Source organism: Penaeus vannamei, chromosome 15 (assembly GCF_042767895.1).
Source record: "Penaeus vannamei isolate JL-2024 chromosome 15, ASM4276789v1, whole genome shotgun sequence".
Classification (NCBI taxonomy): domain Eukaryota; kingdom Metazoa; phylum Arthropoda; class Malacostraca; order Decapoda; family Penaeidae; genus Penaeus; species Penaeus vannamei.
This window is the reverse complement of record NC_091563.1, coordinates 3,042,606-3,067,605: the sequence shown is the minus strand read 5'-3', so window position 1 is coordinate 3,067,605 and position 25,000 is coordinate 3,042,606. Positions and strand designations below refer to the sequence as shown.

Here is a 25,000-nt window from a genome sequence, read left to right as displayed (position 1 = left end):
CACCTGGAAAATATAGACGCTCGTTACCCCCTCCCGATTCCCGTCCTGTGATTGGTCGATTCAAAAGAGTTCCGCGGACGTGTTAAAGGGAAAGGGGTGGTCGTGTCTCGTCTTATTTTTCCACATATGGATTCATTTTAACGTCAGATAGGTCGAAAAACTAGGGTAAGTATGCATGAAGTGTCGGTGTATCCCTTAAAGATAAGGGAGTGTCGAGATGAAGAGCCGTTTGAGTGGAAATTGTGGTTAAAAGTGTAGTCTGAGGAACTTTGTTTTGAGCGAAGTTAAAAGTCCCGTCAGAGTGATGCGTGTGTCTGTTATGTTTTGTATTTTCTGTTATTTTCCCTTGTTTTCTTTCTGAAATTCGTTTACTCTAGTGCTTTAGTTATTTTGTAATGTTTTGGTGGGAATTACTACCATACACTATGTGATTTTGAAAGAGTTATTTGAATTTGAGTGAAAACGAGAAAGGAAAACATGGTGGTTTCTAGATCAGAGCGCCTTTTGAATGTAAATAATGATGAATTCCATTATCTTTTTACCTTTGCGAGTGTTTTAGGTTAATATTTAATACGATATTGACTCAGGTTTATGAGGTATACTCCTCGTTCCGGAATTTTTTGATGTGAAGGCTAATGTAACAGTAAAATTTAAATGGGTTTCGGTACCTTAGGGCTAATGAAACGGTTCTGGTTGCTACGCCTAAAGCGGTTTCCTTTATTTAAAAATAAATTGGCGTTCCAGGGAATATTGCGGTTGATAATTCATTGGAAGGAGGTATACTTTAAAACTGAAAGGGTTATAGATTTGAGTTGGCAGCAGTTTGGTTACTTTTAAGTATTGGTGCCATTATAGTTTTAAGGGAAAGTTTCAAGTGGGTTGTACTTTTGCTACAAGGTAAACAGTACATGGAATTGTTAGTGCGATGAATTCGAAAATACATCAGTAAATTTATACAAGACATCTGCACGTTCACTGTAAACTTTACTTTGTATAGTCTTGTAATTTTGACCTTGAATCCTTCCTTGGAACTTCTTATCAAAGAACAAAAAATATTTATTGTGGTTTATTGGCCTTTACTAGAGGTGTATAACATGGCGGTTTTGTTGACTGCTTGACTCCATGTCACTTGTATGAAGTGAAGACTGCAGGACTAGCATTGTAGTTTGCAGTAAGTTATAAGTGGATTTGGATAGAACTGTCATTTTTTAGAAGTCACTGCAGGTCCTTTGTACATTTTCACCCATTTTTGTTCTATGCTGTACATCTCACAGATTGAAAATACAGTTTTATCGAAAAGGTAAATTAGTAATGGATCCACTGAAGTAGTTATCATAGCCTGCTTGCTGCCACCATTCTGGCAAAGGCCAGTGGACTTCCAATCTGTACATTCTAGCAGGATATAGCTTCCTATTTGATGAAAAAAGTTTGGGAGGTCTGTGAACTATAGGTGTGATGGTCATAGTCATGGTGTTAGAAGAAAGAGAAGGTCCGTTTTTTTTTTATTTGTATTATTATTATTATTATTATTTTTTTAAACATTTCAAATTTGAGACAATTATATAACAATGATAGAGGATTCTTTGCTCTGTTGATTCCATATGCTGTTTACCCTGTATTGTATCTAAGTGTCTTAAACCTTAGTATATCAGAAGAATATTGCAGATGATGAAAAATTATATGTGTTAGGAGAGAGAATTACCTTGCCTTTAATTATCAGTATTGCTTATTTCCCCTTTCTTTTTTTCTTTTCTCTATCTGTAAAGAATGACTTTTATCATAGTTCAGTAAGGTGAATTTAAGGGAATAGGGCCACCAAATCCGTTATTTTTTCTCAGTTGACTATTGTGATTCAGAAACTAGGTTGCTAATGTAATGTATCTGTCTGTGTCTATCCATCTGTCTTGCTCACTCTAAATATTTGTCTGTTTGTCTATATCTGTGTCTTGTCTATTTTTATCTGTCTGTCTGTCTATATATATCTGTGTTGGTCTATCTTTATCTCTTTGTCTGTCTATCTATATCTGTCTGTCTGTGTCTGTATCTATCTGTCCATCGATCTATATCTATCTGTCCATCTACTTATATCTATCAATCTGTCTGTCTGTCTATATCTATCTATCTATCTATCTATCCATCTATTTATGTATATATCCTCTATATCTGTGTTGGTCTGTCTATATATCTGTCTGTCTATATCAGTCTATATCTATCTATCTATCTATGTATACACCACCTATTTCTTTTGTCATCTATCCGTTACAATGTACCTACATTCCAGCAGTAAAGCAAATTGTAGACCACTGTTGTTACTGTGGATCACAATGATATTGTTTATGTTGTGGAGGTAATTTAAAGATGGTCTGAGTGACTTACTCATTTTTCTTTTCTTCACCCCCCCATAGGAGATGGTGGTCACAGATTCATTATACAGTCTCTACCTCCGTGCCCAGGAGAAGTACAATGAAGGCTGTAACGATTTTGAGGTAAGTGGTTCTGCTGGTTTTGTTTTTATGATACTCTGCTTTTTCTCTCTCTTTTTTCCCTCTCTGTTGAGGTGTTATGAACGTCACGGAGTAGCTCTCCATTATATAACATAGAGAAAGCGAGAAGTAAGATACAGGGATCCAGTTTGCCAGCTTTGAAAGTCATGAGTATCCAGAGCAACATAAATGAGTCATCCATTTCTGAAAGACTGAGGCAGTACGACAGTGGAACCAGAAAACAGTGGGTCATGGAGAGCTTGTTAGTGACATATGTGTCACCTCATATAATGATCATTACTTTTTAATCTTGAATTTATGTGATACTGATAGGGCTGTATTAGAGCTTATATAGAATTTAGTTCTTGTAATTTATAACTGATGTGAATTAATGTTTAAATGCCTGTCTATGCCTTACATCCCATTCATGTTCCAGGAGCACTTTACGTGGCTCGAGGAGGTTGTGTCAGCAGCTTGCGATACGTTTGCCACAACCGATCCCTCTCTCTTGCCAAAGACACCGGGGGTAAGAAGGACAAAGAAAAGGGCACTTCAGCCAGCATTAACAGGTAAAGTCTGTTCTTTATGTGCTTTTTTCCTTGCAGGGATAGACACTTTGTTGTTGATTTTGTTATACTGGAATGGGTTTGTTTGCATTGCTCTTCTACTGCTGCTGCTGGTGTTATCACTATCATAATTTATTATTATTGTTGTTTTATTTTATGTTTTGTGATCAGTATTTTCAAACATGCTCTCTCTCCTGGTTAACAGATGTGTGTAGGTGCTAATGAAACGAACCAATATATGCTTCCTAAAGGGGGGGGATCCTATTGTGTTTTGTGCCAGTATAAACTACTAGTATATCTTGAAAAGTGGTTATATTGCTTCCATCAGCACATTAACTCTCCTTCTCTCTCTTTCTCTCTGAAAAGATATTTCAGAATCTCCTCCATCAAAAAGGGTATCCACTGAAGATGCCAATAATAAGGATAATGCCACAACTCCAACAGAAGCGCCTGCCAGAAAGGGAAGGGCAGCTGCAAGGGTATGTTGAAATTCAAAGCATTTTTTGTTACATGGAATTTTCACACTTAGTCTACTCTTGTACACATGAAAAAGACAATCATATTTTAATTGGCTGTGGTAGATCATGAACGAGTTGAAAATTACTGTGGCTATATATCACGAATTCATGGTCTCTTGTCAGGTTTATTTTAAAATTCTTGAAATGTAATTTATCCCGTGTAGGTGGCGCAGTCAAAGACCAGGCAATATGTACAGCAGTCTATCAAGTTCAAACTAAGGCGTCCTTCAACACCAGAGGACCCCAGAAGGAATAAGACCACACCCTCTTCAAGTGATTGTGCAAATTCAGCCAGAAAGATCAGGTATGTCAGATACCTTTCAGGAGGGTCACAGCTGTTGCGAAGGCTAACAGACTTAATGGTTCCTGTTGTAATTTTTCATAAATGCAGTTTAGTTTGTGCATTTAGAAAGATTTATTATGAAAATGGTTTGTTTACAGTTTCTGTTTCTGCTGACAACATGCCTTTTCTTTGTAATCTTCACAGAGCTGGATTGTTTCAATAAAACCTTTTTTATTGCCTTTCTCTTATCAGTGATTTGAGCACTATTTGTGACAGAATGGTTTATTCAGCTAATTTCATCTTATTTTATGTGAATTTATGTTAATGAACCGGATTATCCATTTAATTAGGTATCAGCGTTCACTTGTGGTTTCCTGTTATGAGGGTTTTGGCTTCTAAAATGTTAGAATATAGAATACTTGTTTATTGGAGACGGAAATGAAAAGGATTTTAAAAATATATATACATACATTATTTTTGTACAGGTCTCGCATACAAGAAACACCAGAGGGCCCATCTACCCCAGTCAGAGCTGAACAAAAGAGCCAGGCCAAGGTGGAAGTTACACCTGATACTGAATCCAAAACAAATATAACCAAACCTGAGACACCACTACGTGATAGCCTGAAAGAGACTCATGAGGGTAACAGGAGAAGTAGTTCTGATGTCAGATTAAAAGAGGAAGAGGAAGAGAAGGCTGATATGAACTTACAGCTGAATCTGTCTGAAAATGAAGATGAAAATGAAGTGGAGCAGGATGTGAATGTGCCAGAGTGTACACAGTATGACCTCAGGCTTGAGGACAGTGAAGAAAACAAGAGCGAAGAGGATGTGTTTGAGAGCATGGAAACTGACATTAGAGATGATAAACCATCTGTTCAGGATGTTGCTGATTGTATGGTATCCAGTGTTATAACCACAAAAAGCAAAAACACAGCTGAAGAAAATTCAACTACCACGTCCAAGTCTCCTGTAGAGGCAGCTCCTGCTCCCAAGGCTCGTTCAACTCGCACAAAGCAGAAGGCATTGCCATCAACATCTGAAGAAAGCGAAGGAAGCCAAACAACATCCAGTTCAAATGTTTCTCAATATCCTGTACCAAAACCGCGTTCCACCCGAACCAAGCAGAAGAAAGAAGTCCAGCTAGGTAGCAGTTCAGATGAAACCAATGTCCAAATGCAGCCACCAAAGGAGATGCCTAAACAGAGAACAACACGCACCAAAACTAGAGCTAGAGAAGCCATGACATCAGAGAGTGATAAGGAAACTTTAGAAATCCATTTATCCACTGAGGAAGAGGTGCCTGTCCCGAGTCCAGACAGCAAGAAAAAGGAAGATTTTTCCAAGCACATCTCACAGACAAAGCCAAAACAGACCGAAATTATGAAAGAGGAGAGAGAATTAGCAGACTCTCCAAAGCCGAGGTCTACCAGGACAAAGAAGCGCCAGGTGAATGAGTCCCCAGCCAAGCAGCCGAGCAGAACTACAAGGACAAAGCGCAGGAAGTTTGAGGAGAGTGAGAATGAAGTCCCAGCACCTGAGAATAAAAGCCTGGTCCTCACACTGTCAGACTCTGAAGAGGAGGAGGTTCAGAATGCTACATATATTAAGGAAGACCAGGCTCCAAAGACCTCGAAACGCGACCACTCTGTGGAGTCCATTTCTTCAGAGGCATCAGTGAAATCTTCTGCCTCCACTGCTTCCTTTGCTTCAGCACAATCAACTAACTCTGTTGTAAATGAGAAGCCAAGTGCTCGTGCTCATGGAGGGCAAGGCCAGAGGGTAACTCGCTCCAAGGTGAGGCAGCTGCCCAACTTGTGTGGGAGCCCCAAAAATACCACTGTCAAGAAAGGAATGTCTCCTGCCAAGAGCAATCCAGCTGGAACTCCAGGGAAGACGAACTTCACCAGAGGATGCTGCACTCCAAAGTCTGAAAGTGGAACACCAAAGGGTATGCGACTGCATCAGGTTGAACCTCATGCCAGAAGTCCTGTGAAATACTCCCCTCGACCTTTTGCCAGGTACAGTAGGCTTTCTGGATATTTTCCTCAGTACATTCAGATATGAAGAAATTTGACAATCCTTTTTTTTTAATCTCCCTCTCATTCCTCACTCCTTTTCTTCTTGCCTGATTTTATAACATTTTTGCAGCAAAAAAACAGCAGCTTCTGTGCGAGACATGGCAACTGCTTATCAGAATTATGTTGGGGAAACACTTAATGAAACAGAGGAGGTATGTTTGCATTGATCTTTGTTGTGCTCTCATTGTTCATTTCAGAAGTGAAAAATGTAATGTGAATATCTAATAACCTACATGTATCAAATATGAGATGCAATCTAATATGTGCCTTTTTTTTTTCAGATTGTGGCCACACCAGTGCGAGTTACTCGTCACTCTAATGGAAATGGCAGGGTAAGTTTTTTTCTTCCCACAATAAATATATATATATATATTTATATATATATATATTTATTTATTTATTTTTATTTATTTATTTATTTTTTTTATTATTTTTTTTTTTTTTTGAGACAAAAAGTATTTGTTAATTGGTAGGCAGTGCATAAGCTATTTATTTCTAAGATGAGGAATTTTGGGCCTTGAAATAACTCTTGATGCTTCATTGTGAAGATAGTTAGACAGAAGTAAGAAGCAGTGAAAACTCGTCTGTTGTGTGCCATTGCCTGTTAACTGTTAACTGTTGGAGAGTATATTATATATAAAGTGAAAATGGGAGATAATTTTGTATAGATTGTCTCACCTCTCCTCTCTTTAATTACACTTGTATGATACTGGCTCTTGGCTATTGTTTGTGATACTGCTCAGTTCAAGTCATTCTTAAAAGACGTACCAAAAAGTTAGGGTATATAGGGGAGAGTCACATTGGCGGTTCTCATCCCTGAACATATTATGTCAACAGCGAGAGAGTTCTACTGCAAAGGCTGCTCGTAAGAGCCTCAAGCGTGCCTTAGAAGTAGCAAGGGCGGCTGAACTCAGAAAGAAAGAAATCCAGGAGGATGATGAGGTGTGACTTTGCTAAAGGATATGGAGTCCAGACTGAGAGGGGTTGTAGTAGGTTGTGGTGCATAGATGGAAAGAGATAGAGCAAAACTTATTTTGAGGGATAAAAACTTGAATCAGGTAGAGGTCTGTTATGTAGTTATGTCCTAGAGGTTTAGATTTTTTTTTAAGTGGTACTTAATGTTCTTTGTGCTATTATACACTATGTACTACATGTCAAGTTGTTTAGAATAGTAGATAAGAGTCTAAAACCTGTAACACAGGTATTTAATGCCTAAAATAGTGTCACATGAGTATCTTGTTACTGAATGTAGATTAGTGTAAAAAGAGAATAATTCACAAGAATCTTTCATCTGAAGAATTCATCTATCACAAACTTTATTTTTCTAACAGCAGTCTTTCGGTATTGCAGGTGTAAAACCAGGGTGTTTAGCAATGTATAATAAAATTATCAAAACTAACATGAGCTGATATATTGTTAGATAACACCACTGAACAGATGATATATTTATTTTGATAGATATGTGCAATGATATACCCTGTATTTTTTTTCATAATGTATTTATTATTGTTACTTGATCTGCACATAGTTTTATCATCAGCACATTTCCATTTTTAGATTCATTCTAGATTCTTCACATAGTCCCTTTTATATTTGTTTCAAGGATAAAAATCTCTAAGAAAATTATCCTCTACCCCCAGACGCCAGATTCCAGAGGCCCAAGAATAAACCCCGCCCGGACACCATCACCACACTGTCCTCCTGAAAAGGTGAGTTGGGATTGTTCTTTTGAAATTTGTGCCTCAGTTTATTTACTTTTAAAAATCTTTTTTCCTTCTTTTTCTTTTCTTAATTTTTCTTCCTGTCTTTCTGTATGTTGCAGATGCAAATGTGAATTTATTTTCTTTTAAAAAAAATAAATAAAAGCATTAAAGAAAAGAAGGATAGAAAGAGGACCTGGATTGATAATGTATTTCAGAAAGCCAATTATCACTTGAGTTAAAATTAATATAAGTGATATAATGTCTTTGACTGAGCTCTTAATCTTCCTTGTGTTGCTATAAGATAAAAAAAAAAAAAGAAAGAAAGAAAAATAACTGAATATGTGGAAGGTGTTTTTTTTGTATGTGTGTGTGTATGAGGAGCAATGAACTTCAAGTGTGACGTTTGGAAAACCCATTGCTTATTTCTTGTTTGTGAATTATTTCTATATTATTTTTGCTACTGTCATTTCTTTCCATGTTTCTATGATTAATAAAATTACTTATATCAGTGTCTTATTTGCTCCAGTTTTCATTCATGAATATGTTTCCTACCATTGGCAGGTTATCCGACCCAAAACCGGAAGTATACATAGTGGCAGCTCGAATTATGGAAGCTCGGGCAGAGTAACCCCCAAAACATTCTCTAGAATTAGGCCTATGCTAGCCTCTTCAAATGAATATGCAAAGGTTCAGAAGGTAAGGTTAGATTTGATTTATTGATTAGTCCTTTTTAGTAATTTGTCTGAGTTATTTGGATATTTTGATTAATATTTTTGTGACTCATTTGTGGTTTAAGTATTTGTGAAAAGTTCCTTTTTTTTTGTATTATTTCTGATGTTAGAAATGGTTTCTTTTCTTTTCTTTTTTCTTTTTTGACTTGTCCCTTTCAATTTATGCAAGATAACTTTTACGCTTGATCTACTGTTTTCCCGCTTGCCATCACAAACACTGTGACCAATCCACCACACTATTATCAAGGTCACACTCCATCATTTCCACCGCATGGCACCATTTCTGACTTCCTACTTCCCATTGCAGAAGGTCTGGACCCCGACCGAGGGCAACCGTACAAGGGCCATCATGACCTCAGGCACGCCAAACGAGGCCAAACGTATCAAGAACATCGCCAGCGTGTCAACCTTCATCAAGGTGGCGCCCTCCAAGCCGTCACGTGAGGAGATGGAAGAGAAGAAGCATATGGAACTCTTAAGGAAGAGGGAGAGGGAGGAGGAGTCCAGGAGGAAGAAGGAAGAGCTCCTGAAATCTAAGGCCGAGGACCAGAAGAGGTATGTCGTGGTGCCATCGTTATTCATCGTTATTATTTTCATCATTATCACCATCATTGTTGTCTTCTTCATCTTCTTTATGACCATTATTCATCATCATCATCACTACCATTGTTCATCCTCCTCACCATTATTCATCATCACGATCAACTTATCCATTGTAACGAGATATGTTAAACTGGGTTCGAATATATCTTCATCAGAAATACATGTATTCGAAGCCAACTGGATACATCTCTTGTGTTATGAAGATCTTCCTTGTCATTCATACATTTTCTACAGTCTCATCAATCACCAAGAATGATAATCACATAAAGACATGTTCAAGCACCTGTGATGGTGGCAAAGTATTTATTGGTGGTTCTTACCTTTTCAACAGGCGCAACGAAGAGAGAATGCGTCGTGTACAGGAAGCTAGAGAGGAAAAGGAGAGAAAGGCTGTTGAAGCCAAGGAGCAGCAGGAACGCGAAAGGAAGCTGCGAGAAGAGAGGTTGAAAGAGGAGCAGCAGCGCAAGAAGCAGCAGCTCCTGGCCAAGAAACGCGCTGAAGAGGAGGCCAGGAACCGCAAGATAAGAGAACAGGTAGGCATGAAATGTGTTTCTGCAGGTCTTTTATTTCAAGACTTTTCATGCCTTAATCCTTTCAGGCTTGGCAAGAGGGTTCATTAGGTCCTATACTCAGGATTTTGGTAAGAGACTTAGAATTGAGGTCTGACTTTGATATGGGTGTTGCGTGATGTCTGGCAGCTAATATCTCTGGATGCAGCAGGATGACAGTACACCAAAATTGTGTAAGCATATTGGCCTGATGGACCTGAGATGAACAGCCATACAAAGGGATACTAGTACTCTCATTGTGCACTCAGACATAGACTGTGTGTTTTCGATTGTACTTCTGTAATGCTCTCGTCAAACCAGATTGAGGGGTGCCAGAAATGAGCTAACAGGTTTGTAATTTTAAATTTTAGATGGAGGAGGAAGAGAGGAGGAGACAGCAAGAGGAGGAAAGGAGAATAGAAGAAGAAAGGAAAATGGAGGAGGCAAGGAAAGCTGAAGAAGAAAGACGTGCTCAACTTGCTGAGCAAAAACGTTTGCAAGAAGAAGAGAAGAGGAGGTTAGTTCAGATATCTGTGTTAAACTTAAACTTTTCTGCTTTGTAAGCAGAATTGTTTAAGATTCTGATACTGATTGCTAGTTAAATCCAGTTGAATTTTGTCCTGAAATTTCCAGCATCTGTATTATTACAATGTAGAGGAACTAACCAATTGTTGTGTTTCCTTAGACGAATTGCAGAAGCAGAACGTATTCTTAGGGAACGCAAGGAGATGGAGAATCTGAGGTTACGTGAAGCAGAGAGAATTGCTCAAATGAAAATGGCTGCTAATGTTAAGAAGGTATTTGAAAATTTTATTGTCCTTTTGTGAGTGCTATATGACTTAATGGCTAGCACATTTATTTATTTAAACCATTAACCATTATCATTCTGTGTGAAAGGGATGGGAAGGATGGAGGATGACAGAATAAATGATTGGAATGAAACAAAATGCCAAGAAGAGGAAGATCCTTTTGCAGCTTTCATTATATCACATTAATGTATTAAATCCCCTTTTAGGCTGGACTGAATGACACATACAACGCCAACGACAACAAAGAAAACAGCAGCAACCTCAACGGCACTTTCACGAAGTCTAGTGGCCAAACCAAGGCAAGCAGTCAAGGGAACTCTGGGCGTTCAAATAGCTATGAAATGACTCCTGAGATCAAGAAACCAAAGAAGCTTGTTAATGCCAACAACTACGACATTGGTGACATTAAGAGTGATGACTCGACAGATGATGAGTCGGCCCCTAAGAAGAGCATTCCACATTGGGCTCTAGGTAAGTTCTCAGTTGACAATTTGCATGGAGAAAATTACATGGGCTATAGAGGAATAGTTATGATATGTAAATTTGAAGTTCCAATCCAACTTTTGAAGGAAATGGTAATGTCATCAAAGTATTTAATGAAATCAACTAGTATTAGGCCTACTTGAGTGGTGGTGACTCAGATATGTGACTTCTGCTCTCAGCCCACACAAACACTTGTGTATGGTGTCAAGACTGCAATATTATCATCTTCATTAGCAGTTTTGCAGTTTTGCCTTTTTCCAGTGTCTATTTGTCATTTGATATGCAGTAACAAGACAGTAATAGGCTATTTTCCTTGCACTCACTGATATCCTCTCTCTATATAGTCCATAACTGTGCAGTACCAATAAGAATAATTAACATTTTGTTATTTGTTAATTTTTTTTATATTTATGTAATATTCAACTTTTAATAATACACTGTGCTGGTGCCAGTCATGATGAGTCATTCCTATCACCCTGGCCTTCAGCCAAAATTCTCATGATTACATGTTCCTTTCACCCTGGCTCCTGCCCATATTTTTACATGACAGCATATTAAATTGGCTCTCAAGCCAATTTTTTTCACAAGGTGTTGGTCACATCACCTGGATCACAGTGGTTGATAATAACTAGATTTTGAATCTGAACAAGGGTTAAATCAGAATCTGTATAAAGATAGTTTTTGAAATATAAGTATCGCATTGTCTCAAACTAAAAAGATATATTTACATTCCTATGCCCTTTGGATGGCATGTATATTGCGCTATACCAAGATTAGGGATGTGTTTTCTCAGTTTATAGCCTTTCTATCATGTTGACTGCACCATGGTGGCTGGATACTTTTATGACAATTTAGACAAAAAAATATTTTGAAGTTCTCATTTTCTCATACATGCTGGTACAAAAATAACAAACCAGATCTTTATTGGTACATTTATGGCATGAATAAATACATGCTGGTTACTCATACATTTAAGTTGGCCCAGAAATATTCCATTAATAGAAGAAACTGAGATTTGGAGTATATTGATTTTTTTGTTGTTGTCCATACTGTTTTTCTATTAAATGCTGGTAATTCACAGTAAAGGTGTAAGGTTCAAGTAATTATCCAACTTCATCCATTGCCACTGGGAATGTGTAATATCCTGTATATTTGCTCATTTGTCAAGAAGTCAATTAGCATATCTGTGTGACCTCGCCAGATTTCCCATTTCCTTGAGTTTTTTTGGATATTTTTTCCCAAATGCTTTTGATATTGATAAAATAATGGTGTGACCATGGATATCATCCTTGAAGGCAATGGGTTAAGAGTACATATGACCCTTTAGCCCAGTAACTGTGGCCTCCATCATTTCTTGGACAATAGCTACACATAGTTTCAACTGTAGATAGTTCATAATTGGATATTAGAAATCCAGATTTCTTCATTGTTCAGCTCACAGGTTAACTTGCCTCTAAATACACAAACATGCTCACACTCGTAGATTCTATCATCCATCATCCCATATCTCCTTCCACACTTCCTAATAAATGTCATAATCAGGGTATGAGTAGCACCTGAAAATCAACTTTGTCATCTCTCCTTCCAGGGTCTCAGCTGAAGCTGTCTCTCATCAACCAGGAGTACAACCCACCGGCCATGGACGGCATATTCCCCCCAGAGGAGCTTCTCACCATGCCTGATCTCAGCCAAATCTTCTCCATCCAGCGCAGGAGATTCTTCAAGCGCACGTCCTCAGCCATTTGGAATACCCCACCTTCAAAGCTGTTTGAATCATATTGATTTAATAAGAATATTTTTATTGATTAGATGTAGGGTTTTCATCTTAGTGTCTACTTTTTGTTTTTCTCTGTGAATGCTTGATGTGAGTGCGAATGAAGGCGTAGATATCCTGATTTTATTTTTATTTACATCTGATTAAATGGTGTATAGTATGTATGAATATTATTCTTGACAAGTCGTCTTTGTATGTATTTTCTTTAAAGAAAATTATTAGAGACTTTCTTTTTTACTCATTTTGGGACATTCGAAATTAATATTACCAATTGGCAATCGGTAATTTTCACTCATATTAAACATTTTCTTTCCAAATACTTCTGTGTCCTCTTTCCTCCCAACCTCTCACATGTTTCGCACATTTAAGCAAAGGGAAATGTTTGCCCATTGTTGTGTTATGTAAGGAAGAGAAGAGGGCAAGAAAATATCACTTCAAGACCTGTCATTACCTGTAAATATGTATTTCTTATAGGGCCTTAATCACAGTTAGATTGTCATCTTTATTTTTTGCTCTGACCATGATCTGAATGAGAATAAGAGACTTTAAAAAGGGAGGGATCAATGAAAGAATATTGTTAATCTTCTCTGCGCTGTATTGGAATAAGTTGCATACTCCATATCTTTCTGCTTGTTCTTCCTGTCCCTTTTTTTCCCTCTCCTTTTCCCTTTCCTTTTTCCTCTTTCTTTCCCTCTCCTTTTCCCTTTCCGTCTCCCTCTCCCTCTCCCTTTTCATCATCTTCCTCTTGGTATTTATCATGGCAAGAATCATCATCACCTTTTCATCATTTAGAGACATGACCATTATGTGTCTGTTTTTTTCACTTAATGGGTAGTTTTACAAGAAATAGGTGTTCTATTTAGAGCTTTACCATTATTATTATTTTTACTTTGATTTATTAAAGTGAATTTTGAAGTTATCCAGTCTCAGCAAAAGGATTTTTGTAATCTAATAAATAGCATCACCTTCACACTAAAGTGTGTAGTTGCCTGTGTAAATAAAGAATAATAGGTGTCAACATGTTTTTTTATCCCAAAAATTTAATGGAAAAAAAAATCAAGGTCTTCAAAGTAATTTTTCATATTACTTGAAATAAAGATTGGATTGAGTGTAAGAAATCTGGATTTTTTTAAATAGAAAAAACACTTAAAAAAAAAAAAAAAAAAAAAAAAAAAAAAAAAAAAATATATATATATATATATATATATATATATATATATATATATATATATATATATATATATATATATATATATATATATATATATATATATATATATATATATTATATATGTATATATGTATATATGTATATGTATATATATATGTATGTATATTAGTTGAAATTCTGCTTTTATATAAAGTATTTTGTTTTGTCTAAATCCAGAAAAAAAGAACGATTGAAGGATTAGCTTGAGTATAATAAAGTATGAGAAATAGTTGTCTACTGAGACTAGCAGTAAAAAGAGAACCTACAGAGCTCAGATGTGCACGTGTGTGTATGCATGTATTGTGATCTCTGTGGATATGAATGATGCAAGTATGTGTTATTGTAAGGGAGAATAGTGAAAGGTTGAGTGAGTGAGAGAGAATGTGTGTGAGTGAGTGAGAGACTAAAAGTGAATGAGACTGAGTGGGTGAGTAACAGACTGGCTGAGTGAGAGACTAAATGAGTGAGTGACTGAGTGAATGTGTGAGGGATGAAGTGAGTGAGTGTGTGAGGGATTATACGTATTTTTCAACTGTATAATTGACGAAAAACATTTACATCGCCGACCCCTATGTTTGAATTTGGCGCCATTTGAGGCCTATTCGTAAGTTCGCTTTCCATAGATAAGATAAGATAAATAATCATCACTCCTAGGTCCTCTCTTGGTCTTTGTGTCATAGCTAAGGCATGGCGAACGACAAGTTGATAAATCTGCTCTTTATAATAAAAAAAAAAGATTATCATAATCAACAAAATCCGGTATTTCAGTTTTCAAAAATCTTTAAAATGAATATCACACTTTCTTCGACACATCCATATTTAGAAACAAACTAGAAAAAATATCCCAGTACATGAAATAATCTCACTGAAACTTCTTAGTACAAAAAAAAAAAACACACAAGGTAAGAAAATAAACCAAATAATACAAGAACAATCTTTCGAAAGGTGCACTACCATGGTTCTGCTCCGGCAACCTTGCGGTCTACGAAGGAAAATTTCTCAAACTTTCTCTATTTTCCGCGAGTTAAAAGCCCAGAGAGCGAGCAGTCACGTAGCCATGGATCCCGTCGAGAGTGCCAAGAAAGCCGCCGCATTTAAGGCCGTTGACACGCACGTAAAGGTGGGGAAAATGGAGGTTTTATGAGATCTTTCCTGACGTCGAAAAGAAAGAGAAGCCGAGAAGCGATTCCTAATTAATGTCAAATCAGCAAATTATTTAAGAAATTATTTAAGGAGATGTATGTTAGGATGTTTAAAGGATGTTAAAGAGATATTACGGTAAATACCATCTGGATTTATCTATTTGCCTGGATTGCGTTTTGAGTTTTGTTGTATAATTGCAATAAAATAAATAAAAGTTTTGTCATAAAATAAATAAATAAAGTTAAAACGAAATGATTAAAGTTAGAATGAATAAATAAATAGAATTGTCATGAATAGATAAAATTGTCATAATAAATAAGTAAATGTCATAAATAAATAAAATTGTCTTAAATAAAATTGTCATAAAATAAATAAATAAAATTGTCATAAAATAAATAAATAAAATTGTCATAAAATAAATAAATAAAATTGTCATAAAATAAATAAATAAAATTGTCATAAAATAAATAAATAAAATTATCATAAGATAAATAAATAAAATTGTCATAAAGTTGCAATAAATAAATACTAATTGTAGTTTTAGGGCGCGGTTACACCACTTGAGTCATAGCGAGACAAGTCAAAGGATATCATTATGACTTACGATTTGCTACTTTAATTTAGCGTTGATATCTAATGGAACTCTGAAATGAGCGTTTACACCGGGCGAGTAGGCCTCAGGCGAGCCGAGGCAGTATTTTTCGTACTGAGGGAAGAATGGAACTGGATCTATTTTTGCCTTAGTCGCAACGAGGGAGCCATGGCTTGAGACCCTAGCAATTAGAGTTCCTGATGAATTAAGTGCATATTACTAGTAAATAAGGGTTTTGGTCGCTGTAATCTGGAAACTTACCTAACCTATAAAAATCATTCCTAGATCATTCGACCACGTCATTCCAGCTCCACCTTGAAAAACATTATTATTTCAGTATATCAGGAATTTCTATAGATTCTGTTGTAGGCTTCGTGTTTCTTGTTCCATGTCAGACCTGAGTTTGAATGCTGGGAATCCAATAAACCTTGAAATCAGTTGAATTATTACTTACATCATGCAGATATTAAGTTATCTTTTCTATGATTCAAAGAGGAATGCATTGAGACTGAGGTCCGGGGGGGGGGGGGGGGGGTGATAGCCACATGATTGGTATGTCTTACAGCAGTCACTTTGATCATCCCTGCTGTGCTCATGCCAAAGCAAACAAACTACTTTCATATGTATTCTGGGGAAATAAGAGTTTGAACTGAGCTTGAACTGGTCCCTTGTTTAGAGATGGATTGCATGGAGGCCTGCAAGCTTTACTTTGTAGATTACACAGGGCATGGTGAAGCTTATGACCTTTGTCAGAGCACTGATGGGTGTGGCAGCCAGAGTGATTACGTCATGCCATGGCTCATAGACTGAGTTATTGCAAAAGTTTGTGTCTGCAATCTGAAACTGCTGTATCGAGACGGATTTGATTTGCTGTTATTGTTATTATTGTTATTATTATTTTTGATGATATTCTCATTGTTATTGTTATGATGATGGTGATGATTTATTGTGTAAAAATATTTTTATACTCGTGTATCACAAAACCCTGTTTTTTCTCCCAGAATGACAACAGAGTAGGCATAGGGAGTGGATCAACTGTAGTTTATGCAGTGGAGAGATTAGGTAAGTTTTAATTTCATTGGCATTTAGTAAGGACAGTAAATGATATTTTTAAGCTTGAAACTTGATAAACTTAAAATTTGAGAACCATGCCCATAAGATTGATTATATTTTGTTTTTCTTTCTGTGTATTACATCTGATTATAATGGCAACATTTCTAAGTGCTCTGTAAAGAAAAAGTAATATTTGTTACAAATTTGTTTACTCTCATGGACTAATTAAAGATTTCAGCAAAATGCCATAATGTACTTGTGAAAGGGTTAATAGCTTAGTTATAGTCTAAATGGAGGCTGAAAAAAGATGTCAGTACATTATTGAAGTGATTTTTGGGTTATTTACATCATTCTCCACACAGCTGAACGAGTCCACAAAGATGGCTTGAAGGTTGTTTGCGTCCCCACCTCTTTTCAAGCTCGTCAGCTCATTGTAAACAATAATCTGACTCTCTCTGATCTCGAGATAACTCCAGAGGTAAGCTTGCTGCACAGCTGTTGTTTTGTTGACATGTGATATTGACAGATGTGAGATTGGAAAGGGATAGCTTTGTCTTATTGAATTTTTGTCAGCCTTTTTCTCTCTCTCTCTCTCCCTCTCCTTCTTTTTTAAAATAATATATTGATCTTTCATTTTGAAATATTAATTTCAGATATTTTATATTGCTTAATATGTAAAGTGAAACCAAAAATTGTAACATGATAGTCATTTTAAGTATGCTGCCTCTTCCTCTCAAAACTGTGGCCTAAGCATCACTCTCCGTGTCTAGTTGGATGTCGCGATTGATGGTGCTGATGAAGCCGACGCTGACTTGACACTGATCAAAGGGGGTGGAGGATGCCAGCTGCAGGAGAAGATTGTGGCAGCTGCGGCAAAACTCTTTGTTGTGATTGCAGACTACAGGTAAGGTTGTGTTATAAGGTGTAATGGTATTTGTAAAGGGATAATGGAGAATTTGTAATTTTTTCTTGTGTATGCCATACTGAATTCTACTTCAATTTATGTTATTTGTACTTGTTTTTTTTATAGATTATATCCATCATTTTTATGTTTAAAAATGTTCTCATGCATAAAATATACCTTGAAAATAAAATTGCATATATAAAAAACACCTTTACATTCCTATGGCTCTGTTTACAGGAAAGATTCCTCATTACTAGGAGAGCAGTGGAGCAAAGGGGTCCCCATTGAAGTAGTCCCCATGGCATACCGACCTGTTCAGTTGAAGATTGAGTCGACATTGGGGGGAAAGGCTCTCCTTCGGCAGGCAAAGTCCAAAGCTGTAAGTAGGGAAACTTTGGCAAAAAGTTTTCCTTGTTACTCATGAGAATTTCCATGGGCAAGGAAACCTTTGAGATAGTTTCTTGTTTTGTGTTAATGTACTTTATCATGCTAATCTTTTGTTCATAGTCCAATGTCTGATGTCTTTTTCTGATTGAAAGCCTTTGTAAGTCATATTTTGCATATTCAAAATATATTCATCATCTTGGGATTCCAGGAGGTTATACTTTGAGAAGAAGATTAGATCATACTTTAGAATTCTTATTTAGTTACTGGTGGTTTGAAAAAATAAACATTCAGTTTTGTTGGTTTAAATTCAGTGATGTGAAAGAGAAATTGATTGTATTATATGAATAGCATGGAAAAGTTGAATAGCTGCTATTATATTGTTATAACTAAGCTTGTTTTAAGTCTTGTGTTTTCTCACTTCTAATCTTCAGGGTCCAGTGGTGACAGATAACGGTAACTTCATTTTGGATTGGGTATTTGATGGGAAACACAACTGGAGTGAAGTTAATCAACAGATCATGATGATACCTGGTGAGTTGTCAGTTGGAATATAAGTGATAGTTATGATTTACTTATTTATATCTTGTGATTTTCATGTAAAATGCAGACATCCATTAGGCATTTATACTTCTTGTTTTAAGTATTATATGTGAATCATATTGATTGCAATATTATATATACCTAAAGAAATTATTTTTCCCCTTTATAGGTGTTGTAGAAACTGGCCTATTTGTGAACATGGCCAAAATTGCATATTTTGGAATGCAAGATGGTTCTGTTAAGGAGCGTGCTGTTTAGAAGAATCAAGATGTTGGTAAACCTGTTAGATGCTGATATTGAAGTCGCAAACATTCCATTTAACTTTATTTATAATGTTGGGGATTAGTGGACACGTGCTGGATCAAACTGAGCTTTTTTTCTTCCCATTTCTTAAATGCAGAAAAAACTACAATATGTCCTTGTGTTTGTGTTTATATATATATATGCATGGAAATAAAGGGAGTCCATGACAGTATAAGAATTTTTCAAGCTTGATTTTTTCATGCTATTGTACACAATTTTAATCCTGAATATGGAAAAGAGTATGGAAATCATATTGTTTTGTGTTCAGAGTTTCGAAAGTGAAAAGACAGGTATATGATATGTATATATTTGTACTGTGGTAAATGTTTGTTGTCATAGCTGTGTCCACACAAATATAAAGCTGGTATATATTTGTCATGATTGCTTTGAATCTGAACACCCTTTTAGTTCATTCATAACAGATGAAAATGTTTTATGTCATAAATCTTTGTAATATGTCATAAATCTTTGTAAAAGATATATATATAGAGAGAGAGACAATGGGTATATACTATTTAACTTCAGTTACTCCAATAAATGTTATTTTGAATATGAAACGATATATTCAACGTTTATGTTTTTGTACCACAAAATAAATATAAAATTTGTTGATATTTAATTTTTGATGGACCTTTTGACTAAAATTTGGTTATTACTGGAAAGATCCTGTGGAAGTGTTTCTAATGACTAATGCTATATACATGGAAAAGCAAATATGAATAAGAAATTATATTTATTAAGAATAGAGCATATTGGGGAGAAGTTACCATATAGTCAGTGAAACCAAATAAGTACTGAGCTTACCTGCAAGTGTTACCTTCCACAAACTTTGTGTGAGATCTTCTTATTTAAGTATGATGAAAGTAGAAATTTCTCAGTTTTCTAATATATAATGATTTAGTACATTGAAAAATGAGGATAGATTAATTCCCACTCTGATGCATCTGACAAACTACAATGGCTGAACTATTGCACTAGAAATTTTACATAAATTGAACTACAGCTCCGTTTTGGTTTTACTGTACTAAACTGCAGCTAGCCTCATCTTTACTGCTGAGTTTACTGTCACGTTACTTTGATTTTATTGATATAATGTGATATTCAACGGACATCAAATTCGATGATCTTGTTCATTGATTTTGAATATTTATAAGAAAGCCCTGACTCTTATTATTATGAACCATCACAATACGTTAAGACAGTCGAGAATGGCACCACTCTGAGTGCCCGGGAAAACCTGAGGATTCATTGGCGGATAGACATGTAATCTTTGTTTTGAAACCGCCCGCACTCAGCGTTCTAATTACGACGCGCTCTCGCTCTCTCTCTATCTATCTATCTATCTATATATGTATGACTATACATCTATCAACCTACCTATATATAAGTATACACGTGTGTGTGTATGTGTATGTGTGTGTGGATGTATGTATGTTTATGCAGGCCTTGCTAGCCCCCCTAAGAGATCCGTACTTGCAGCGAGTTATACAGTTGTTAGTTCTGGGAGGAGGGCAATTGTCTCTTCCACCCAGCAAGTACGGCAGGCTGCGGGTCCCTCCGGGTTGCCGACGTTGACGACCGCTGGGACTTAGAATGGGAGCCGCGGTCAAGGTCTATATAAGTACTTATATAGACCTTGGCCGCGGTTACCCTTCCCGTCCGTCAACCTGGCCTGAGGTTTGTGGTGTATATCTCACAGGACCCTCACAGGTGATTATGGGACCTCCTGTCCGCATTCCCTCACTATATGGGGCAACGTCGGCGGGGTGGCAGAGGTGGCGTCCACCCGGAGCGACTGCCCGAGGCTTGGCATCAGGCGGGCTCATCTGGGTGAGGAGTTCGAACGTCTGCTCTTTGCGACGGGACGATCGGTTGCCACTACTGTCGAGGGAACTGCTGAAAGTGGAGGTGGCTGCTGTCTCGGAGGTGAGAAGACCTGGCAGCGGCGCGATCAGTGTGGGTGGATTCACCTAATACTGGTCGGGCCGCAGTGATGGTCACCGTCTTCAGGGAGCAGCCATAGCCATCTCCAGCAGACTTCAGCCCTCGGTAGGAGAGGTTACTCCGGTTGATGAGCGTATAATGGTATTGTGATTAAAATTTGCAGTTGCCTTCACGTTTCTTATTGCTCTGTGTGCTCCTACTTTGTAAGTCATAATTTGCTTATTCAAAACATTACTTTCATCACTTCGTATTCCAGAAGGTTATACATTGAGGAGAAGCTTAGATCACACTTCAAAATTCTTATTTGGTATAAAACTCATAACATAGCATGCTCATCTTTATTCGGCGATTCAATATTATCCATAATTCAATCCAACATTTCACGTGACAGAACTCCAACATACAAAACCGCAAACAGAGATCGCTACGTCAGCACACCAGACTCTCCTCGTCAGCATTTTGTTTATCAGAATCCATTTCGGTGTCCTTGTCTTCGTCCTCGCGGTTGAAAGTCTCGGTCAGCATGTCCATGATCTTGTGGAAACTTGGGAGACCTGAGGAAAGGATAAGTGCCATTGATATTACTATTTACGCCTGTTTCAGTCTATATACAATTTATGTGTATGTGTATGTATATATGTGTGTGTATGTATATGTATATATATATATATATATATATATATATATATATATATATATATATATATATATATATATATATATAGACACAAAAAGCAGTAACAACAACAGATCTTTACTGAATGGCTACAGCTGATTGCAACTAACTTCTCTCCCTGTTACTCCTGCAATGTTGCTGCCACTGCTGGTGACACAGCTGCAGGATCCTTGTGTTCAATTCCTCTTCTTCCAGATCATCCTCGTCTCTCTCGTCCTCCTTGGCCTCGTGGGGCGCGTCGTAAAGCACTGTAGAGGGACATTTTGTGAGTGAAGTGTATTTCGGTGATCGGTAACATTTCACTGGTTGATAATTCCTACTTTTCTAACTGGGTATACACCTTTACGCACTCACTCATTCTCTTCCTCTCTCTCTCTCTCCCTTCCTTTCTCTCTCTCTCTCTCTCTCTCTCTCTCTCTCTCTCTCTCTCTCTCTCTCTCTCTCTCTCTCTCTCTCTCTCTCTCTCTCTCTCTCTCTCTCTCTCTCTCTCTCTCTCACACACACACACACACACACACACGCACACACACACACATACATACATATACACCTATATATACATACTGTATATCACCATCTCTCTCATATCAACAAACCCACCTGTTTTATCATTGGTGTTGCGCCAGTGCTTTCTCGCCACCTCTGCATTCAGCTGTCTCCCTTGAACCACTAGTGTGTTCAGTTTCAGCACGGCGTTCAGGGCCACTTCTAGGCTGCTGTACCGAACAAACCTACGAGATTCATGAGGGGGAAAAAGGTATTGGATGTGGTTAAAGATTGGTTGAGATGTCTGTTTATTTCTCGCTCTCTCTTTCTTTATCTGTTTTATTCTCTCTCTCCCTGTCGCACTGCATGTTCCTCACACAAACATACATAAATGCATAGCACACACACACAAACACAGACAGACATATTTCGTTTTTATTTTCTCTCTCTTTCTTTCTTTGTTACATACACTCTCTCTGTCGCTCTGTATGTCTTTTCCTCGCCGAAACATACATAAATAGCACACACACAAACACAAACAGACACACATGCAGACACACACACACAAAGATCGACCGATAGATATAAACAAACGGACAAATAGATATATACATAAATACCCTTAGAGACAGATGGCCATGCAAAAGCCAAGAAATATAAACACAACCAGGGACGGGAGAGAGAACTCACAACCTCACCCATAAATGAAATGCAGAAAATTCCCGGCTTTTTGCGGGATCTCGACCTCCACGACCTCGCCGAAGTCGTTGCAGATCGAACGCAGTTGGTCCGAGGTCGTGGCCGGAGGGAGGTTTCGGACGACCACAGTCACGGTTTGGGGCTTCCGTTGATGAGGGATGATATTGATAAATTCTTATGACGTCACGGGTATCTAAAAACTTATATAAAGTCCATGGTGTGTTTTTTTGTATTTAGATATTCAACAAAATGGTGTCTGGGGCTGTCTGAAGACGATGAAGAATAGAAGTCAATTCGTTTTATTCTAATAATGTATATAAAGTCAACGATGTCTTTTTGGTAAATAGAATTTTCAATAAAAGATTTATGACGATTACCTTTCTCTTCATTTTAGCCTATTTTCTTTATCAAATCAGGATGAATGTGTAAAGGAAGCAGACATGACAAACTAATGATTTTTTTCTATACATGCGTGTTAATTTGCACGGAGAAGGCTAGATCAGTAGCAACTCGAGGTGTCATGACGCCTGATTCTATTCTTTGGAAAAAAAACAACAACAAAAAAACACGTGGGGTTTATTTTGATGACGTCACAAAAGTTACGGATGCTTTGTGAATTTGGTCGTTCCTTTTGGTCTCTTAAATTTTTCATAAAAGATGGAAAATAATGTTTTTAGTGGTTATATTTTCCTTGAACAATCGTCATAACAGACACCAAGACACCTCCTCGAGTTGCTGCTGATCTAGCCTTCCCCGTTAAAATTCACGTAAAAGTAAGAACAGGGAATGATAACAGACGCTAACTTACTCTCACTGAGAAACGTTTTGCTGTTCCTGCCATTTGCTCTTTCGTTCTTGATATCTTCCGTCTTCTCTCGTTTTTTAAAAATATTTTATTTTGTCTGCGGCTGGATTTGATTGTTTTTTTTTTTGTGTGTTCTTTCTGTTTTGTTTGTGTCTTTCTAATTAGTTTCTTTCTCTCTTTTTCTTGGTCTACCTTTCTATCTCCGTTTCTCTGACTCAGTATTTCAGAGCCCGATCGCCTATCAATAATGTATTTCCTTCTTTTCACTTTTTTCACATTTCTGATCCAAACAAACACACGATTCTCTACCTAAAATATATTTTCTTTTCTCTCTTCATCAACACCCTGACACAAAGATATATTTCACCAAGCTTCAGCTTTGATTAATTTTCTCAATTTATCCAGTGGACTTTAATCTGCTTTATATAGTAAGCTGATTTATATTTATGATCCTTTGGGAAAATTTGGCTGTAGGCTTTATACCATACCTTAGATTATATATATTTTTCAATACTTTGGTATCTTTTATGTGGCTTTAGCTGTGTAGTTTTTTTCGGCTTTGGAATATTTTGATTTTGGGGGGTTTATAGTTACGATGCCTTGGCTTATATCACACTGGCGGTTCCGTTACGCTTTTCAGACTACAGTCTTCACACTCGACTCACCCTGAACTGAAGGTGGAGGGTTTGGGTCTGGGATATGATAAGGTGATAAGATTCTGGTTATCAGTTCCTCATTCTCCCTCCCTCCCTCTCTATCCTAGCAGATCTCTTCTTCTCTCCCTCTCCCTTCTCATCGTTCCCAACTCCCTATCTCCCTCTTTCTTCCTCCCTCCATATTTCCATCTTTTTCCTCCCTCCTTTTTTTCCTCCTTCCCTCACTATCTCCCCTATTTCCTTTTTTTTTCCTCCCTCCCTCCCTATCTCCCTTTTATCCCTTCCTCCCTATTTCCCTCTATATTCCTCCCTCCCTCCCTATCTCCCTTTTATCCCTTCCTCGTTTTTTCTCCCTCTATTTTCCTTCCTCCCTATCTCCTTTTTATGCCTTCCTCCCTCCCTATCTCCCTCGTTTTTCCTCCCTCCCTCCTTATCTCCCTCTTTTTTCCTCCCTCCCTTCACATCTTACTTTTTCCTCCCTCCCTATCTTTCTCTTTTTTCCTCCATCCCTCCCTATCTCTTTTTTTTCCTCCCTTCCTTCCTCCACATACCCCTTCTTGAAATTGTATCGAGATCTGGTCCACATATCACGCAATCATGTTGAGAAAAGTAGAAAAGGTATGAATGAGAACGAATATCTTCACAAAACAAGAGATGTACTTGGCCGGTTTCGAATATATCTTCGTCAGAAACCGGTCAAATTAATTTCTTGTATTAATATTCATTTTCATGCATAACTTTCTACATTAGCTCTTTATAAATTGAGGGGTTGTGGCGAGACGTGATAATATGATAGTAAGATTGTGGATTTCATTTTTTTTGCATTCTCTTTCTCCCCTTTTGCCCTTACTGCCTCTCCCCTCTCCTTCTTCCCTTCTCATTTCCCACTCTCTGCATCACCCTCTCCCCTCTCTTCCTCCTTACCTCACTCTCTCCTTCCCAAACTCCATTCTCTTCTCCCTTCTTCCCCCTTCTCTCTCTCTCTCTCCTTCGAGGGAGGATATTGTTATTATTACTCTG

At 37.3% G+C, this 25,000-nt stretch overlaps 3 protein-coding genes across 4 annotated transcripts; 2 read left to right on the top strand and 1 right to left on the bottom strand.

The window, feature by feature from the left end:
* The first annotated feature begins 41 nt into the window (after positions 1-41).
* LOC113827798 (inner centromere protein A) lies at positions 42-13,597 on the top strand. 2 transcript variants are annotated; one of them, XM_027380708.2, is made up of 17 exons: positions 42-165; positions 2,406-2,486; positions 2,920-3,052; positions 3,416-3,528; positions 3,732-3,871; positions 4,336-5,871; positions 6,002-6,083; positions 6,213-6,263; positions 6,769-6,873; positions 7,572-7,640; positions 8,196-8,330; positions 8,673-8,920; positions 9,300-9,501; positions 9,888-10,033; positions 10,202-10,313; positions 10,532-10,796; positions 12,397-13,597. In XM_027380708.2, exons 2-17 carry the CDS (start codon positions 2,409-2,411, stop codon positions 12,588-12,590), a joined length of 3,609 nt encoding a protein of 1,202 aa, XP_027236509.1. In that variant the 5' UTR covers positions 42-165; positions 2,406-2,408; the 3' UTR covers positions 12,591-13,597. The 2 variants fall into 2 exon arrangements, with proteins under 2 accessions (XP_027236509.1, XP_027236516.1); XM_027380715.2 differs by lacking the exon at positions 6,769-6,873.
* A 1,126-nt stretch (positions 13,598-14,723) lies between these two features.
* Positions 14,724-19,326, top strand: Rpi (Ribose-5-phosphate isomerase). Its single transcript, XM_070130291.1, has 7 exons — positions 14,724-14,912; positions 16,529-16,589; positions 16,943-17,058; positions 17,351-17,484; positions 17,722-17,863; positions 18,303-18,402; positions 18,581-19,326. The coding sequence occupies exons 1-7, from the start codon at positions 14,748-14,750 to the stop codon at positions 18,667-18,669; spliced, it is 807 nt and encodes a 268-aa protein (XP_069986392.1). The 5' UTR covers positions 14,724-14,747; the 3' UTR covers positions 18,670-19,326.
* Positions 19,327-20,982: 1,656 nt separating this feature from the next.
* LOC113827874 (RNA-binding protein 28) lies at positions 20,983-24,000 on the bottom strand. The gene is made up of 5 exons (XM_070130292.1): positions 23,328-24,000; positions 22,519-22,661; positions 21,935-22,065; positions 21,445-21,582; positions 20,983-21,212 (listed from the first exon to the last, which is right to left on the bottom strand). Exons 1-5 carry the CDS (start codon positions 23,358-23,360, stop codon positions 21,088-21,090), a joined length of 570 nt encoding a protein of 189 aa, XP_069986393.1. The 5' UTR covers positions 23,361-24,000; the 3' UTR covers positions 20,983-21,087.
* Positions 24,001-25,000: the final 1,000 nt, after the last annotated feature.

Coding starts and splice junctions, on each gene's coding strand:
- Rpi (XM_070130291.1), top strand. CDS start 14,748: ATGGTTCTGCTCCGGCAACCTTGCGGTCTACGAAGGAAAATTTCTCAA. Junction 16,590..16,942: donor TTATGCAGTGGAGAGATTAG/GTAAGTTTTAAT, acceptor TTCTCCACACAG/CTGAACGAGTCCACAAAGAT. Junction 17,864..18,302: donor GGCAGGCAAAGTCCAAAGCT/GTAAGTAGGGAA, acceptor TCTAATCTTCAG/GGTCCAGTGGTGACAGATAA.
- LOC113827798 (XM_027380708.2), top strand. CDS start 2,409: ATGGTGGTCACAGATTCATTATACAGTCTCTACCTCCGTGCCCAGGAG. Junction 3,872..4,335: donor AATTCAGCCAGAAAGATCAG/GTATGTCAGATA, acceptor ATTTTTGTACAG/GTCTCGCATACAAGAAACAC. Junction 9,502..9,887: donor ACCGCAAGATAAGAGAACAG/GTAGGCATGAAA, acceptor TTTAAATTTTAG/ATGGAGGAGGAAGAGAGGAG.
- LOC113827874 (XM_070130292.1), bottom strand. CDS start 23,360: ATGGCAGGAACAGCAAAACGTTTCTCAGTGAGA. Junction 22,662..23,327: donor CAAAACGTTTCTCAGTGAGA/GTAAGTTAGCGT, acceptor CATCAACGGAAG/CCCCAAACCGTGACTGTGGT. Junction 21,213..21,444: donor CAGGAGTAACAGGGAGAGAA/GTTAGTTGCAAT, acceptor TCCTTTCCTCAG/GTCTCCCAAGTTTCCACAAG.